The sequence below is a fragment of the Lichenostomus cassidix genome, chromosome 1, assembly GCF_008360975.1.
Source record: "Lichenostomus cassidix isolate B80296 chromosome 1, HeHo_3.0, whole genome shotgun sequence".
Lineage (NCBI taxonomy): Eukaryota > Metazoa > Chordata > Aves > Passeriformes > Meliphagidae > Lichenostomus > Lichenostomus cassidix.
This window is the reverse complement of record NC_139479.1, coordinates 90,350,089-90,368,311: the sequence shown is the minus strand read 5'-3', so window position 1 is coordinate 90,368,311 and position 18,223 is coordinate 90,350,089. Positions and strand designations below refer to the sequence as shown.

The window sequence follows — 18,223 nt, the reverse complement described above, 5'->3', positions numbered from 1 at the left end:
TGGACATTCACCCAGGACTTAATGCAGTAAAGGCAGAAATGCTGTCAAGATCTGGGGCTTAGCACTCTCTTACTGTGAGCCACCTGGGACCTTGCCCAGGTATGCAAGGTTGCCATCAAGATTTCAGAGGAGACTTTAAAACACAAGCAATGTCAAATGCCATTTTGCATTCTACATTCAGCTTTGCAGCTTCGGGCTGAAAACATGGAAACATCTGTTTACCACCTTGGCTTGGCCTGAAGGAGAGAATCAGCCATCCTATCCGACCGTCTGGGACTGCAGTTTTGGGATGGGTTATGGAGCTGGTAGGGAAGAAATGACCTCTGCTCTACTGAACTGCTGCCAGATGGCTGTGCTGATGTCAGAAGTCAGGGCTATAACTTTGCAAGCTTGCTGGGATGGTCTGGAAAAGGATCTCCTTTCATTTGTGTCTACTCCTGGGGTCTGAAAAGCTGGGAGGGACTGGGGAGAAGATGTCTTCTGAAGCGTGAAAGCTGAAACAATTTGCAGCACGGCAAGCCCATGCTCGCGGAGCCGTATTTGGGGATGGTAAGGGAGCAGGGCGAGCTGTGGGGCTGGTGCTAACGTGTGTCCCGCTCTTGGCAGGCATTCCTGGAGCGTTACCTCAACCCAGGCCCAACCCTCCAGTATGACAGGGATCGCTGGTTCTCCAAGCAGTGGACACTGGTCAGCGAGGAAGCGGTCACAAGCGGGTTACAAGACGGCGTCGTGTTTGTCCTCAAGTGCTTGGACTTCAGCCTTGTTGTTAATGTGAAAAAAATCCCCTTCATCAAACTCTCAGAAGAGTTCATAGACCCTAAATCTCATAAATTTGTCCTCCGCTTACAGTCTGAGACTTCAGTCTAAGGGATTTTGAGGGTGGGTTGTTGGGAGATTTTTATTTTTTTTTTTTTTTTCAATATCGTGCTTTTGGGTTTAATTTCCCCAATGCTGACTGAAACTGGCAGATGTTGGACCAGTAATATTTGACCATCTGCACTTTATTTGGAAAGGGGAGGGGGGAGTTGGGATATCTTATCTAGAAAGAAGTATCTTAAGAGGCAACAGGGTGACTTGGCTCAGTTAGCTCAGCCTTGGAGACAGAACAGATTTTTTTCTTTCCCCCTCTTTCCAGGCATCCTGTAAATCTCATGCTCTTTCTCTGCATGGCTGCAGCGTCAGAGTTGTTGTTGGAGCTCTGCCTTACACCACGCACGCCTGCGCCCTTGAGTCTCTGCTTTGCCCTCTGTGGCTGCTCCTGAGGGCTCACTGCTCACCTCTCCCTTACAGAGACCTCCTGGCACAGGGTGCCACAGTCCCTGCTCACTCGGGGAGGAGGGGATATCAAAGGGTGGGGAGGTGAGGGGACTTTTATTCTTTATTCTTCTTCTCTTCCTCTTCACGTGCCTCTTCTGTCAGTGCTGGACCTGTATGGGCATAAAAAGGGATGGTTTCACTCTCTGTGAAGTTGCTTGTCTTGAACCGGATAAGCCCATTTGCAGCTCTTAAATTTTTTTTTTCAATGCTTGTTAGTGAAATTGTTCTTCGTGTCACAGCTCCCTGTTATCTCTCACTTGCTTCCCTCTGTCCTGCTTGTCCACATCTTTCTCAGGCACTCCCAAGGCTTCCTGTTTCTGTCCTCTTCTGTCTGGCTTTCTGAATGTGTTTTTCCAGGCTCTGCCGCTTCCTTTTGCACCTGCAAGGGCTGCGTATTTGCACTGGGACAGGGTCAATAAGTAGCTGGCTCCTCCTCAGATAAATCACAGACCCTCCCTATGTCTGACAGCCTCTTTGAGGGGAAAGGGGTGCAGGCAGGAATGTGCCCCTCCCTCTAGCCAGTTTCACGTTCGTCTGGAGAAAAGACTGGCAAAAACACTTCCCTCCTTCAGGAGAGGAGCCAGGGAAAGGCTGACCTCTGCCACATTCACTTGCTCTTGGAGAGCTGTTGTGCTCTGGAAACACTGCAGTGAGTCCTTCCTCACTGTACGCCTTCAGCTGTAGCTAAGAAATACCAAACAATGCCTGAATGTTGAAAATCTGCCTGCCTTTCTTGGCCTTGCTGTACTGCAGGAGTTTCTGCTCAGTGCTGGGATCTGCTTCTGAGAGGTGCAGTTTTGTTTGTAAGGCTGTCTTTGCCCACCAGTGCAGCTTTCACGTGTGAATTTAGTGTCACCTGAGTTTGGAAGGTTTGTTTTTAACGGTGAGCCTGCTTTGGTGTCAGAAGTCTGATTGCCAGCACAGAGCATGGAGTGACTGGAGCCAGCTGCAAGGCTGGCAGCAACTTGCCTTCAGCCAGGTCCCTCGAGATCCATGTGAATGTAAATGATCAATTCATTCTGCTCACTCTTTTGCCATGCAAATATCCCTTATCGGGCAGGATCTGGCCTGCCCTCCAAATGGATGTCTTAACCAAGAAGGCCCTGATTCCAGCAGTGTGTAAGTCAGTGCCTTTCATTGCCAGCCTGCACAGTCTTCTGAGGAGGGCTGTGACAGCCCCTCCTGTCCCTTTTGGCCTTTCCCAGCCCTTCCCACGGCAGGTGTGGGCTGGCTGGTGCCCACCACAAGCTGGTGGGAGGGAGCAGCCACCTTAAACAGGGATGCTGGGGACAGGGCAGGAGGGTCCATCCTCTTCCAGCTTCAGCAGCAGCAGAGATGCATGTCTGACAGCACCTGTGGATAGTTCTCTTGGGATCAAGGGAGCACCCTGGTGAGTGAGGGTCCAAAGTGATGATTCCCCATCCAAGTGACACCTGCAGTTTCCTATACCTTTCTTACAGGCACGTGGTAGTCTCCTGGATGTTTTTTAGGCTGTGTAATGTGCCAGACGTGGTTGTAAAGAAACAGGATGGCACAGCACATCATGCCCTTTGCCCTTAAAGGATAGGAAGTAGGCAGTGTTTTCACCTCTCTAAACTCAGTGTTGGGGTTTTTTTGCAGATCAGGCTTTCTGGTAGTCTGTGGGGGGCCTCCCTTATTGACTGTGGCCTTTGCAGTATTTTACTTTGAAAAAATAGGTTTGTTTATTCCTTAGAAAAAGAAAAAAAGGAAGGAGAACATAGTATCTTACACTTGGCTCTCCTGAAGATGCCTGCACCTGGCTTTTATGGTGTGCATAACCAGCAGGGTGGGAGAGACTGGGAGTAGCTTGGGAGACTGTGGAGCACTTAATACCTGTGTGGAGGCTACTGCCTGTGGCTGAATTGGCTCATTTCTGTGAAGCCAGAACAAGAACCTCCTGCCGAGGGCTTGGGTGTGCCATGTATGGGAGAGCACCTTGTCACAGGCACATCTGCAAAACTTTTTTACTTTCCCAGGATTTCCTTCCCCTTTCCTTTTCCCTGCCCCACGAGGAGGGGTTGTCTGACAGTATCTGCTCAGGAAACTCATGTCTTAATTTTCTTAAATCCTTTAACACATGGAGAACCAGATGGAAGTGGTGTGTGCTCGATCTGGGTCTGCTTCTTCGTCTTTGTGCTGTGGTTCAACACTGCCTTTTCTGCCTGCTGCCAAAAAGGACACTGTCAACAGGGGCCAAGTCCTACATTAAATGCTCTTCCCTGTGTCAGCAGCGTGAATTCTTTGCCTGATGAAATCTGAAGGAGAAAACTCTCTCAAATGGTCTCGTTAGAGATGCAACCTGCTTAGAGGTGAGGACAGACTGAAAGTGGAATCACGATTCCTGAATATTCCCTGTTCTGGTATTTTTAGTGACATTTTTCAGGGTCTCTCTTGCTTCCCTTCTCCATGCAAAATCAGGGGACCACTATCATACCTACCTCACTGGGGTGTTGTGAGGCTAAACTCAACTTGCTTTCAAGTGCTTTGAGATCCACAGTTGGATCTGTGGCATCTGTAGGAATTCAAACTCTGTAAAAAATACTGAGCGGTGAGTGCAGACTGGTTTGTTTAACTCTGTTTATAGCCAGCTAATGAGTAAGAATGGAGTCATAGGGAACGCAGCTCTGATCCAATTCCTGCAGCCCTTACTTCTGCCAAGCTTGCCAAGAGCTGAGCATAAATACAACTTGTAGAGTTTGCCAGCCAAGTGCAGGCTGTTCCTCCGAATGCCTCTCCTATCCTGCACTGTCTCCTTGCACATATTTTCCTTCTTCTCTCCCATTCTGGATGTTTGTACCTGGTTGGGAATTGTGGGGGTTTTATTAGAATTCAAGTGGTCTTTTAAGACAACCCTGTTTGTGATGAAGTGGTTGGTGTCCCCTTCGGAGATGATCCTTGCACTGGAAGCTGAACCATTTGATAGGGTGCTGTGCTGCCCAGCCAGGAGTGGTGGTGCCCCACTCCTCTCTTCCATGTTGGCACGTTTCCTGTAACTCAAGTATGCTGCTCAGATACTTTAAAGGCTTTGGTTTTTTGCTCTCAGATTTGTTACAGCGTAAATCCAAAGCCATGCTGAGATCTTGCAAAACCAGATGCAGCTGAGACTTTCAAGTATTCTAGAGCAGATGGAAATGGCTGTGGGTTTCCACAAAGGCTGGCTTTCTCTTTCATGGCTATAAAGTGAAAGATCCTGATTTCTTGCAGCTTCCAGGAGTAGAGGGGCAGATACTACTCTAAACACTTTGCCAGTCCTGTGACTAGGCATGGGCAGATGTTGTCACATCTGTTAGCCTCTCATTGCCATGTGGCTTCAGCCATGGCTGCAGACTCTGTGAGGCTGCCCTGGGTCTTAGTGTCCTTTCCCACACCTGGAAGCCAAGCAGGCATCACTCTTGGAAGTGCTGAAGAAAAAAAACTGGAAAGATCCATAACTTGCTAAACATGGAAACCTATTCAAGCCAATTTTATCTTGCTCGTCAAAACTTGTAATTCTGCCCTTTTCAAAGGTGAAACAAAAGTCTTGCAGCAATGCTGTAGTCTGGTCCCAAGCTGGCTCCTCACTTGGGCTCAGTGCTGCCCAGCCGTGTGAGAGCTGCTCACAAAACATGTGTGCAGGTGTTTTCTCGTTCAGCTTGTGTGTGTCTGTGTGCTTTTCCCCCTCTAGGTGTGCACATTTTACGTGTCTGAAGCCTCAAGCCAGACTTGGTGGCTCAGTGTTTCAGCTGTCGTTAAGAAGGAAGTGCTCTTGGAATTGAGCTGGTATTAGAAAACAAACAAAAAGAAGTAAAACCCCCAGATTTCTGTTCTAAAAGAGATGGCTTTGGGCCATGTGGTCTCCTACAGGAGTGTGCATCCTCCTGCTTTCAGGCTGCTGCCTCCCATCGCTGATGACCAAAAGTTGTCATTTCCAACAGCTGTGAGCAGTGCAGATCGCTGTGGGACAGTCCCCAGCCGGGTCCCAGCCATGCCAGCAGTACAGCTGGTGCTATCCACCCCTCTGCATCCCTCCCAGAGACTGCATTTTTATCCCTGTAGCACATGGAACCCTGTGGGCAGCAGGCAGCCGGCACTGCCCTGGATGTGCTCTGCCCGGGGAGGGAAGGGATCCCTCCTTCCCTCTGGCTGCTTCCTGGGCACCTCTCACCAGCACTAATGATGCTTGGGGGAATCTGCTGTGTGCACAGTGGGGAGATGCTGTGGCCACTACCTGAACAGGCATAACTGTGAAGGAATTTTACACTCTTCTGTGCCTGTTTCTTTGATTCAGCATTATTGTGTCTTGGGGAAGGGGGTGGGAGCAAAATGCCCTTCCCCCACCCTCCTTTATCACTGTGTAATACTTTTTCTACACACACTGTGTATAGTAAGAAGGGTTTTGCCAAGGTTTTCTAATTAATAGACACTAACCAGCATTTCTTTCTTTTTTCTCTTCTTTGCACATGTGACTTTAACTGCAATGGTACATGGTCTTTCTGTTCTTTTCTAATTGTGAACTTAAGTAAGCAAATTCCTGGTGTCTGTGACATTAATGCACTGTGGGTTTAGCCTTGTAAATTGTTCTGTTCCAAGCTGGGTTCTCTTAAGTTATAGCTGGATGGGGTTTTGTTGTTTTTTAAACTGAAACATAAAACCGTTTTACACTTTGCATATTTTGTACAGTAAAATTCTGGAAATAAACTGAAACCAGATTTGATTGTCCCACTCCTTTCTCTTACCCTTTCAGACAAAAAGCTCTTCTGCTTTTCAAGCATTCCTCAGCTGTGGGCAGAAGGGGCCCTGCAAACATGTGGTTTAGCTTTTTTGTGGTTTAGCTTGTCTTTTTGTCACCCTCATTTCTAGGCCTTTCTGGTCTGCCCTGCCACAGTAAAATGCAAACTCATTTATCATTCCTGAAGGAAGACTGGTAGGTGACTGCTTTGAACACCTGAAATCTCAAATGATGGGGAGCAAATGCAGCTGGGGAGGAGGGGGGATGCATGACTGGAGTGGGAACAGGTTTTTCTGCCTCCTGTGTTCTCATAGTTTGCACACAAATTATGAAGTGCAGGATTCATTGCCGAGTTCCTTATTTGGCTCTGGTGAGGAGGAGTGGCGAGAGGCAGAAAAGCCAGTGCTCCTTGTTTGTGTGGATGCAAACCTGTGCTCTGCTAAAAAAAAGGTGCAGGGATCTCACCTCAACAGCATCTCCGGGTGTGGCTTTCCCCACCATCACTTTCCATCTCCAGCACACTTGGAAAGATGAAGCAGCTGTGCCCAAGGAAGTGTGGGTGCAGCTCTTTTGTCTAGATGTTCTTGGGTGTCCACTCTTCAGGCAAGGGGGAATACCTGGCCTCACAGCTGTGCCCAGCTCAGCACATCTCCTTGGTGCCTTCAACTGCTGGAAAAATCCACAGGATGCTGCTCTTTAGTGAAAAAGAATGCAGCAGTTGTGGAGATAAGCAGCACAGACATAAATGCCTGTGGAGAGAAACAGCCACATGTGTAATTCTCTGCTTGTGGGGAGACAGATGTGTTTGGGCGAGAGAGAGCTGAACTAAGGCCTGGGAGGAAGCAGGAAGGGTGGGATTGGGGTGTGCTCTGTTCTGCCTCCTGCCCTCCCTTGATCTCTGCTTTTGATCTGTCCCCTCATCCTGCTGGTGCTTTGGCAGTGCCCAGCCCCAGGCTGTTTGCAGGTCAGCGCCCAGAGGTGGCCAGAGAAAGGCAAGAGCACTGCTGCTGCCCTGCAGAGCCTGAAATAGGGGTGCAGCTATTGCTGGTCCCATCCTGCCTCTCAGAGGAGGACCTGACATGCTGGACTGGAGCTGTGTAGGTAAAGGCTCTGTGGGAGTCAGCCACAGGTGTGTCATGGGAAGGTGTAAGCAGCAGGAATTTGGCATAAACAAGACACTGGGCTTGTCAGCCTCGTTCCAGGCTCTTAGCCTTCAGAGCTGTGTCTTTACATGTGAGTTCAGCACACTGTTTCATTTCTGGGGTAGTGCTGATACCAAATCAACACCTGACTCCTGCCGTTCGTGGTGCTTTCTGTCCTGCTGTGGAAGCTGATGGAAGGAACAGGCTTTGCTAGAGGGACTGGTTCCCTTGGCCTTTGCCCAGAGCTCAGCTATCTGAATCATAAAGGGCTGTGGTATGTAGCTCAGCAGAAATTAGAGCTGAGGGAGCTGATCTGGTTTGGCCAAGTCTTTTCACTGAAGTTGCACAGACCTTTGAGGTGTGATGGAGCCTCAGGTGCAACGCTGGGTTAAGTAGTACTGACCTAAACCTCTGACAGAAAGGAGATGGAGGATTTTACTGGAAAAAAACCCCAACATTTGGAGCGACCTGGCGTCCTGAACCAGAGGTAAGCACCTTTTGTCTGAGGGACATAATGGACTTGAGGAGGAGATACTTCTCCTGCAGTGTCCTTGACCATGTGGGCATAAGACACTGGCTGCCCTGGGACAGCACAGCAACAACCACTGCTGTGGGCATTTGTTGTTTGAGCTGTGGCTTAATTCATAAGAAGATCAGTTGGTACCAGGCCTCACAGCTATGGACAGTCAGAAAAAAACAGCTGTGGGGAATGAAGTGGGGATCTGTGGGGTAGAGGCCACATGCAGTCAGGGCATAACAAACAGGGTAAGAAAGAGATTTATCACCTTAGCAACTGCCTCCAGAGCCTCGCTTGAAGCACTAGCAGCACCTCACCATGGGATATGGTTAGCTAAATTAATAGTTCAGTGAGGCATCTGGCTGTGGAGGTCAGCAGGGCTTCAAACCCCAAACCAGCTTCTCCTAGTGCAATGAAGTGGCTCTGCTGTCCCAGATACACACTCCTGGGAAGTACAGGAGGGGTTGAACTCCAGGGCTTCCAGGGGGTCCTGGATCCCAGGGCAGGTGGGGTAGGTGCAAGGGGAAGGGGATTTCTCAGCAGGACATGGTGTCTCACAACAGTGTGCTGGAAGGGAAGGTGTACGGGGAGTTGACCAAGCAGGGTGCTTTGATTTGTCTTTCAACAGCACTCCAGAGTTTATGTTGGATTGGGAAGGCAGGTTTGGGTTACAGTCCTTTCCGGTACTGACAGATAATCCACTGGGGCCAGGGCATCCATTCCCTTTTCATGTGTGCATCCAGGGGCTGCTGGCTCAGGAGGTGCTGAGGGAAAAGAGAGCACTGAGCATAACGTGTCTGCGGAAGCAGGGATGGTGAAGTGAGGTGATGGCATGTGCATCAACCATTATCTATGAACAAGGTTACCTGAGTTGCTTTGAAAAGCTGTAACAAGTTTTACAGCCCTGCTGTGAGCTAGTTTATGCTGGCACGTTGCTAGTAAAATGGGGAGTACCTCAAATGGGAGGAAAGCTGTTTTCCTGTTTGTCCCCATCTCCCTGTCCCTCTCCATAATAAACTTTGAAAATGTTGTGTCTTGTCTAGGTTTCCCCCCTTCCCCAACTACTGCTCACATAGTCTGAGTTCAGGTTGGGGTGTGCTGCAAGACTGCCAGCCTACCCCAAAGCCCTGAGCTGATCTTCCCTTCCTCCAGAATCTGGGGACCTGAATGAAGACTTCTGTACAGGACTTAGGGCTTGCCCTGGTTCCAGCTCGGTTAATGAGGATAACCTGGGGACCCCAGAAGCTCTGCCACAGTGGTGCTGCTGCCTGTTGGCCTCCCAAAGGCCGTGGGTCCTGCCCACAGGAGAGGGAGAGCAGGTGTTTGCTGCAGGGACCACAGCCAAGACACAGGGAACAATCATTCTTTGGGCTCTGCGTGGGCAGCACTAAATACAGTTTCAAAGAGGAAGGAGGAAGATAACTTTTACCTTGTGGATGTGCATTTGGGGTAGTCCCATGCATCCACTTTGCTTATGTATCAAAATATGGAGCAAGAAGCAAAGCCTCAAGAGAGACAGGAACACAAGGCACTGTGAAATCAGTGTAGGAGACCTTAGAGATTAGGGTGTGGGTTTTCCCTCCAGCATCCTTAGAAACATGAAGGCACAGAGATTTAAAAAAACTGAGACACCACAAATTGCTCTAGGCATGAAGCTACTCTGTAAATTGAAACATTTTAAGTCTCTTTCAAAGGAAAAATCAGGCTTACAATTATTTAAACATCTAGTCTTGGTTGTCTTTCCTTTTTCCTTTTTCTTATTATTTAAAAAGGTAGCATGAAGGAAAAGTGAACGCATGGGAAGAAGGGAGTTCTTGACAAAACACATTTGATTCAGCCTCTTTGAAAGTTTTAAGAGACATTCAGAATGTTATAGCTCTTTGGACCTCTCCAGCACAAGTCAGATGCTGTGGGCATGCTTTAAAAGAGGGAACAGGAAGGAGCTGATTATATCTGGGCCACAGATGTGAAACAGATCTGAAAACCTTTTAGGTTCTATTTTGTAAAAGCTCATTCTTGAGTACTCATAATACCAGATCCTACAGTTGATTATAATTTTGCTTGGTAAGTGGTTGTGAGAAACTGGTTTAGTAATTCAGTAACTAGACTGTGGGAAGCTGTGCACATTCCTTCAGCAACTTCATTTTGTGGTGATTAAAGTGTTCCCAAACATTTAGCTACTTTTATTGTTCCATAACCTCTCTCTTTGTCACTAGCAGGAGCAGGACTTTGAATGTTGAATTGAACTTTAAAGCAAAAATCAAAATCTGACACCAGGCAAATTTCAGGGCTGCTCTCATCAAACATGACTTTATTTTTTACCTGTGTTACTGAGGGAAGGACCTGATTCAAGCTGGGCTTTCTCCAAATCCAAAAGCAGATGAGGTTGCCCATGGCTATTTAAGTGATTTACCACCCACGAGCAAGGGAGGGCTCAGTCAGGACAGCCACTGGTGGCTTTCTGGCTGCTGCTGAGTATGGGATACTCCCTCCAGCAAGCCCATCTTATTTAACCCTCGAGGCTTATTTCTTGTATGTGAAGCCTGGCACCTGTCTTCTGCTCAGGTGGTGTAGAGCTGTGATTGCTGGTGGCACTGGGTGTTACTGGTCTCTTCCCACAGTGACAGCAGTCAGGGCTTGGTTGCAGGGTGATGGTTTCTCACCTAGATTTTGGGACAGTGGGAAAAGATGTCCACCAAAAATTTCTGGTACTTCTGCTCAAGCTTCTGAAATAGCTTTTCCTTGAGCATGTCCCTCCTGTCCCCCTCAAAATAAAAGCCAGTCACAGCCATGTCTGGGCATCGTTCTCCTCAGAAATGCAATGTTGTCCCTCCTCGTGTTCACAGTTGTGGGGATCCAGCACAGCCAGCTCGTGACAGTGGTGTGGGGGAGGCTGCTGCCTCCCTGGGCTGAGATGAGCACAGGCAGGAGGGGCAGGGAAGGGCTCTGTCCTTCAGTGACCCTCAGTACCATATGCTGTGCAGGTGTGTCGAGGAGAAGAGGAAAACAGACTACACAGAAATGGAGAGAGAAAATAAACTAGGGCAGCCAGCGAGGGTCAGAAGAGTAGTAAGTCAGGAGGCATGAAAAGAAGGTGGAAAAGGTGTTTTCTTGATTTCCATAGCATTAAGGACACTGCCCTTTGAATGCTTTGCCGATCCCCTTCATCACAGGGGCTTGGCAAGAGAAAGCACAAGGGGGGAGCAAGGCACCGGAAGGATCTTTGCTTCCATCCCAAAGGCAGTTTGTAATCTGATTCCTAAAATGGCTCTTCAAGCTGCAAGAAAGCTCTGTAGCTTGTTTTTTTTCTCTTTAAATAGCTTAGCACCTTTTAAACCTGGCAGAGTGCTCTGGGAGCTGGGCCAAGACTCTGCCCTGGACCCTGCCCCATGGTCCCCATTGTCATTAGATGTCATCTTCTGCCCAAGAGGTGTGAGAAGCCATCCCTAGGCTGTCCCCCAAGGGTGCTAACCATCCAAGGGTTGCTTTGCTAGAGGTCAGTGGCACAGGGGTGTGGGGAGAAGGCAGAGGATGCTGCAGTGCAGTGGGTTGACAGAGTCTTGGATCTCAGGTAGGATGCTGTCCTGCTGGCACAGCCTCGTTACCCAGGTCAATTATCCTTCCTGCTATTTCCAGTTTCTAGCAGTTGCTCTTGCACTGCATGGCATAGATATCCCTGGGGTGTAAAACAGCCAGAAGGCAGTGAGTGAGTTTTGTCTCAGAGGACTGGGGTGCTTCTTGCCTGTTTGCCTGTTCCTCCTCTTCAGCCCCCCAAGTCCATTCACTGGTGTGCTACTCGCTGTGTGTGGGACTTCCTCAAAGCCAAAGCTTTGCTGCAGTGGAGAGAAATCCAGATGCAATCTTGGCCTGTATTCACAAGACTGTAAATAAGTGGCAGCTGGGAAGTGATATGTTCCTGTCTAATTATTTTCCTGGGAATAAAAGGTGATGTTTTTTGTTTGGTCTCTGTAATGAATCAATCATTTCTTTAGGTATGATGTGCAGACAGACATGGAGAAGCAGCCGGTGTCCTCAGCCCTGTGTTCATGTTGGTGTCTGGCTGAGCAGCTTCACTCTGGGATGGGAAGCAGCTGAGGTCTCTGGTTTCACTGTGGGGCCATTTCTCTCCCGAGAGAGACAGGAGACTCATCACTCCTCAGAAACATCACAAAAACTGCTGACCCTGAAAACATGGAGTAATCTGCAATTTCCAGACTACCTCCCTTGTCTTCTCCCCCTGCAGCTGTTTCCTAAATGGTTGACATAAACTCAGAGCAGTTTTGGGTTCACAGAGCCTCTATATCAGTGACTGCTGCAAAGGCAGAAACTTTCTCCTCCCTGCTGCAGTATGAGAGCTGCAGTGTGTTGCTCCTGGTGGGTTTCCCTCTCCCTTGGTTGCTCATGAGCAGCACAGGAAGGGCTGTGGTTCAGCACCCCAAACAAATCCTTGGGCTGTGGCCTCCAGCCCTGTGTCTGGGAGGAGATGCTGCATGACTTGGTGCTCCTGCCACACATCATGTCCTCGCTGTCACTGGGGACTGATAAGACCAGGTTTTGGAGTGCTTCGGGTACTTACTTGACAGTGGTGGGTTAATGGTCAGGCTCAATGATCTTAGGGAGTCTTTTCCAATCAAAATTATTGAATGATTCTATGAAGAAACTGATCACCTTGAAACACATGCAGCTGGATGAGGATAAAATACAATTCCTGTCTTTATGTGAATTAAGAATGTCTAGTTAACATGCTGGAGAAAAAAACTACTTGTGAAGAGAGACGTGCTTGTTAAACACTCAGTGCTGCCCACGTACACTTTTTTTTTCAAAATAAAAGGTTTTTTTGCAGATTCCTCACCCAAATGTGCTGACCTTTTGCTTCTCAGTGTAGAGTGGGCAGGGTTAGGCTGACTTTGCTCCTCAGGGCCACCAGTGCCTTTCAAATGCCAGTTGCTCCTACTTGTGCCAGAGGAGCCCAGGAGTGCCTGGGCTCCTGTGTGTCATCCCCATACCGTTCTCTTACCCACCCCTGCAAGGAAAACACTCAAATTTAAGCTGCCATCTCCTTCCCAAGGGGCATTGTGTCATTCAGCAGCCTGGTGATTAGGATCCTGGGGCAGAGGAGGTGTTAGGGGTACATGGGAAAGGCTTTGCTGCCCACCCATCCTCATGGCTGCAATCCTTCCTCTGCTGCAATGCTTTCCTAACTTTTTATGTGCTTATCCCAAAAGCTGACCATAAACAGTTCCTGTTTGTGGGCAAAGACAACGAGGAGAACTGTAATGGCAGAGTGAGGGAGGAGAGAAAGGGCAGCCCCATCCCTGGCACCGTGAAGGAGTGGCAGCTGTAGGATTAGCTCTTTCTTGCATAACTCGAGGGAAACTTTCCATAAACCACTGGAACCACTCCCCAGTATGAGTTCAGCCTCTACACATCTCCATTATTTATTTCTTTTCCCCCTAGAGGTCTTTTGCTTTGAAGTGTTTAAGTGCCTGTGAAACACCTGTGCACTTGAACATGTCCCCAGTGCTGTTTGCAGGGTCTGCCTGGGTAATCTGTGCCTCAGAGCACCCAGAGTGGGGCACTTCAGAACAGAGGGGCATCCACAGTGTGAGAGGAGAAGGCAGAAAGCACCCAGACGATTGGCATGTCTGGAGATTGTGCTGGTTAGGAAGGGCAGTAGAGCAATTTTTCATTATTCTCCATGCTTGGAGTGACGGATGTGGAGGCACACGGCCAGTGCAGGCTGTTGCCTTACACAGAGTGAAACTGTGTGTTTTTCTCCTGGGAACAGACCAAAGGTAAAGATAAGCCAGTACTTTTCTCAGGTCAGTAGGGGTCCCTAAATCACAGCCCAGGAGACTACTAGAGGGCTAGCTCTGCTTTTTCTTGCTCCTTACCAGTGTGCATGGATGAGACCTTGAGTCCTGCTTGCTCCCTCTCTGAGCTGGGGTCTTCCAGCAAACCTCTTGAGGAAAAAGCAGAAGGAGAATGCTGAGCACCCTGTTGGCCAGCAGAGAGTGGGGTGTGAGTGAAAGAGAGGATGGGATCTGAGGGCACACTGAATTTCAAGACTTTTGGAAGTTGTTCATCACCCCAGAGCAACCAGGGGAATGGTCTCCCCAAACAAACTTGATTCATCTTCCAGACAATGCTTATGCATCATAAGGGAAGCAAGAAAGGGCAAATGGTTGACCTGAGGGCTTTGCTGCCTTGTCTATTCTTCTAACAGGCTGTGTCTGAAAAGCACCTGTTGAGTGTTTGATGCTCAACAAGGAGCTAACTTGGCCTGCAGTCATTTACCATGTCAGCACAGTGCTCATTCATGTGCACAGAGACAGAGAGATATTCAGCTATGTGTTGTTCATACTGGCACTTTCCACCAAGGGGATATGGCACACATGGCAACATATCAATAATTCAGCTTTTTATGCCAGTAGTTTCAAATTTCTATTTCAGCTAATGTAGAGAGCATCGAAGAAACTGATAAACAGGCAGGGAAAAAAAAAATCTATAAAATCTTGCTTTGCAGTTCATCTGATAAAGGAAATATATAGTGTGTAAACCTTGTTTCTCATCAGGCTGTTTCACATTTGTGTAACGAGCTCTGATTCTTCTGTCCCTCACACTGTTATTTCCTCTCACATCATGTTCCTCTGTCCTAAGCCAGTATAAGGATGGTCAGAACAATGTTTTTTGTTTGTAGCAAGAGAGGAGATATGTACACTACCTACGCTAACAACTCTGAGCAACTGGAGAACATCTTTATAAATGTATTTATAAAGATAAAACCCTCTCCAAACTCTCCATTCATTGCACTATTGCTAAACCTAAGAAGCTAAGACAATTGAAATCTGCTGGCATGGGAAAGCAGGCAGACCTAATGCTGCCACAGTGACCTGCACATGGATGGTGCTGCACTCTCCAGGACTGTGTTACAGACCCTTAGCTGTGTGAGTGACCCCCTTGACTGCAAACTGAGTCTCCAAGCAGGGAGTAACTGTGCAACTAAATACTCAGAAGCCAAACAGCTTGAATGCATCTGCTGCTCATTCCCCAATGCACCTCATCCACTATCTAATATGTTTGATGGATATGTTCCCTCCCAAAGTCTTGATCATGGGAAAAGATGCTACACAGGCTTTGGGTGAAGAGTCAGCTAAAGATGGAAGGTCATGGGGAATAGGAGTGCTTCAGGGTGGTTCCCTATGGATGTTTCTATTGGCTTGGCTCAGTGCCATGATCTTTAAACTCAGTGAATTGGGCTCAGAGCTGGATCAGCCTGTCCAGCAGATTGTGAGCTTTGACGTCTCACATCAGGCAATGACCCCAGCTCTGGCCTGAGCTTTCAAGAAAAGAGCTTCAGACAGAGGCCACGGTGTTTGGTTTTGCACTGCACTGCCAGACAAGAATCTCCTGTCGTTATGTGGAGTCACTGAAAACTTTAATAGCATCCCTATAACCTCCCTCCCCTCCCAAAGCATTTGGCTGCTCTTAGCATGTTACAGAGTAGCTATGGACTCCCGCAGCAGAACTTGCAGGATTGAGTGGTCTTGGCAGAGTAGCTGCAAAGGGCATTGTGTTTAATAAAAGGGCTAAACTTTACAGTTAGGGTTTTCCCTATGTCTTGAAGTGATATTTGGTCTTTGGATGTTAAGTGCTGGGCTGATGAACACAGAAAATACAAACCGGCTCCCTGCGTCGCTCTGGCAGCAAGCAGGCAGGCACTTTTCTCCTGCCCTGGGACACTCGGGGCAGATTCCCTGCAGATTCCTGCTGTCCTTACTTGGGAGGCATGATTTGCAGCGGTGCTGGGTGCCTGCAGGTGCTGCCCTCCGCAGGGGCAATCCCGGTGGCTCAGCACCGCTGGGAATCAGGCGAGGGGGTCCCGGCAAGGGCGAGGGCAGGGGGAGCGGGGCAGGGGGGAAGGAGGAGCAGCGGTGCTTGCTGATGCTCAAACTTAGGTCTTCCGATGGAGGGACCTGCCGCAGGGCGAGGGCTCTCGGGGCCCACAAGTCAAACTGCACAGAGGCACAGTTAGTCATCGTCATCGTCGTCATCGTCATCATCATCGTCATCATCATCATCGTCGTCATCGTCGTCATCGTCGTCGTCATCGTCATCTTCATCGTCATCATCATCTTCGGTGTTTATCTTCCCAGAAAGCACATCCTCTATCCAGTCCTCCAGCTCCTCGGCTGTGGGCAGGTCATCATCATCTCTGATGTCCATCCAGACGCTGTCAGCCTGCAGGGACAGGGGATGGGGGATTAGCTGCCCTTGGGGACACAGGGAAGAGACAAAGTACATGGCTGTTGTGGGGGTGAGGGTTGGACCACGGGATGCAGGGATGGTGGCAGCATTAGCTGCCTCTCTGCTACAGCCTGTGGGCAGCTCAGCCAGAGTGTCTGCCCGAGCTTTGGGACCACCATGTCCCCCCAAAGTGCTGCTGTGTCTGCCCAGGGGCAGTGGGACTGGTCAGCAGGTTTGCAGTGTGGTGCTGTGTGCCCTGGGGAGATGTGTGCCTGCTGTCTATACCTGTGAGCAGGAGTGCTGCTCACCTGATGCATCCCTCACTCCATCTGGACAGTCCTGGAGACTCCAAGTCTACGTAAAGAGATATCAAAGAGACCTCTGCCAGCACCCACTGCACTGCCCTGGCTCACAGGACATCACCATGTTTCCCTCCCATCCAGAGACCTTCTGGCACCTCTTTCTGGAACCTTTACAACCCTCTGTCAAAACCCTTTCTCCCCAACCTTTTACAGTCACCTTTGCCTCAGGACCTTGCTCTGGACTCTCTGTGTGAGATAATGGTTCCTGCTCTTGGAAGAGCCTTTCCTCAGATCATCTCAGCCACGCTCCCATGCATCTCTTCTGAGGAATGGTGAGAAACACAAATGCCCTGGACTGCAGGTGCCCCTGCTCTTTCCCTCCAGCTCTCTGCATTACTTCCATAAACCAGAGGGGATGGGGGAATTCAGCAAGAAGACAATGACTAAGTTGTGGCTGTTACCCAGGGATGGAAAGCACAGCTTAGATGGTCTCTGAGACCTGGAAATGAAAGTTTTTCTCTCTACTTTGCTATGGGTTCCTTGGGTAAATGCCTGGAAAAACGCCTTTCACTGTCTCTCCTCCAGGATCAAAGCCTCCTATTTTGCAGAGGAGCTGTGATGTTATCTTATTAAGCATTTGATGTTGCAGAAGCAAGTGATCTTCACATATCAGAAGATAACTACCAGCTTTGGCAAATGCATCCAACTTCTTTCCCCTAATGTGGTACCTAATTCTCTTTGGTTTATGGCTTGCTAAAAAGCCAGACCAACTTCTGTTCAAGGAAAGCTGTGTCTCTCATCATAATTTAGGATAATTTTCATCCTAAATCACCAAAACTGCAATTAAAAAAGCCATGGAGAGGCATGCACCTCTTGCTTCATTCAAATTTTCGTGTCCTTAACCTCAGGACTGTTCGTGCGGCAAAAAGTGACACTTTTAAATAATGGGAAGAGGAGTGGCAACATTTCACCTCAAGAAGGTGCTGTGCAAATAAAGCAGAGATATTTTGCAGGGCATCATGGCCCTAGTCCTGAGCCACAGCCACCACAATGTGATGAGCCAGCTGGGGCTGCTGGGAGCTCTGGTGTTTGCATTGGCAGGTTTTTACAGAAGTGATGGGGTCACAGGGGTTATGTCCACTGAAGCCAAGAGTGGTGTTTATTTTCACTCCGTTGTGTAAGCCCCACTTTGTACCTGTGTAACTTGGCTGAATGCAGTGATGTAACACTGAAATAACAAAATGAGCTCAGTGTTTGTTTTAGATATCACCCAACAACCTAGAACTTTCTTAAATCTCTCTAGAGAAATAAAAAAAGGACTTAAGAGGAATGAAATAAAACCTGCAAATACTATAATCAACAACCTGGAACATTTACTATGTCAAAGCCAGATAATGCATGAGTTTTTACAGGTCTCTGAGTGACTGCTGAATAATAAGGCATAAGTTCTTACCTAATTCTGCTTTCCATATGATTCTCATGTTGCTGACAATGCTACATCCATAAATTTCCACTGATTGCTGTTTAGTGTAGCTTTGCCACGACTTAAACATGACCAGTCACAGTAAATGTAATGAAGGGAGATACATGTAATAAGGGCAAAAGACTGGAAGACTTGGGCTCTCCTTCTGGGTTATCCATTCATTTCTCTTATGATCTTAGGTGACAGATGCTATTTTGGCCCTTTTCCCTTTTGTCTCTCCCTTAACAATTCTGCTAAGAAGCTTTAACTCACTGGGTCCTCACTCTCCTGGTATCTCCCCCATGGTCTGGTGGAGTACTGCCCTATTACAGGCAAAAAGCTCACATCCAGCCAGGGCTGAAACTACTCTGTGACTCCCAAGTCGGCCTCTCAACCCCCTAAATGGGATGGGAAAGATCCAGGGGCTCTGCTTTCTTCATGAAACCATTGCTTTGCCTTCCTCATCACGTCTCCTATGTTATGGTCTTGCAGCATCTCTTTTAACAG

At 48.4% G+C, this 18,223-nt stretch overlaps 2 protein-coding genes across 3 annotated transcripts in view; one reads left to right on the top strand and one right to left on the bottom strand.

Moving 5' to 3' along the window:
- VANGL1 (VANGL planar cell polarity protein 1) overlaps nt 1–6,026 on the top strand; it is a 45,748-nt gene extending 39,722 nt beyond the window's left edge. For both annotated transcript variants that reach the window (XM_085070539.1, XM_085070549.1), the window contains exon 8: nt 607–6,026. In XM_085070539.1, the coding sequence (XP_084926665.1) occupies nt 607–867 (261 nt within the window). In that variant the 3' untranslated portion in view covers nt 868–6,026. The remainder of the gene's footprint in view (nt 1–606) is intronic.
- A 9,235-nt stretch (nt 6,027–15,261) lies between these two features.
- The window catches only part of CASQ2 (calsequestrin 2), a 32,103-nt gene continuing 29,141 nt past the window's right edge, over nt 15,262–18,223 (bottom strand). The window contains exon 11 of the mRNA XM_085070526.1: nt 15,262–15,946. Coding sequence (XP_084926652.1) covers nt 15,737–15,946 — 210 coding nt within the window. The 3' untranslated portion in view covers nt 15,262–15,736. The remainder of the gene's footprint in view (nt 15,947–18,223) is intronic.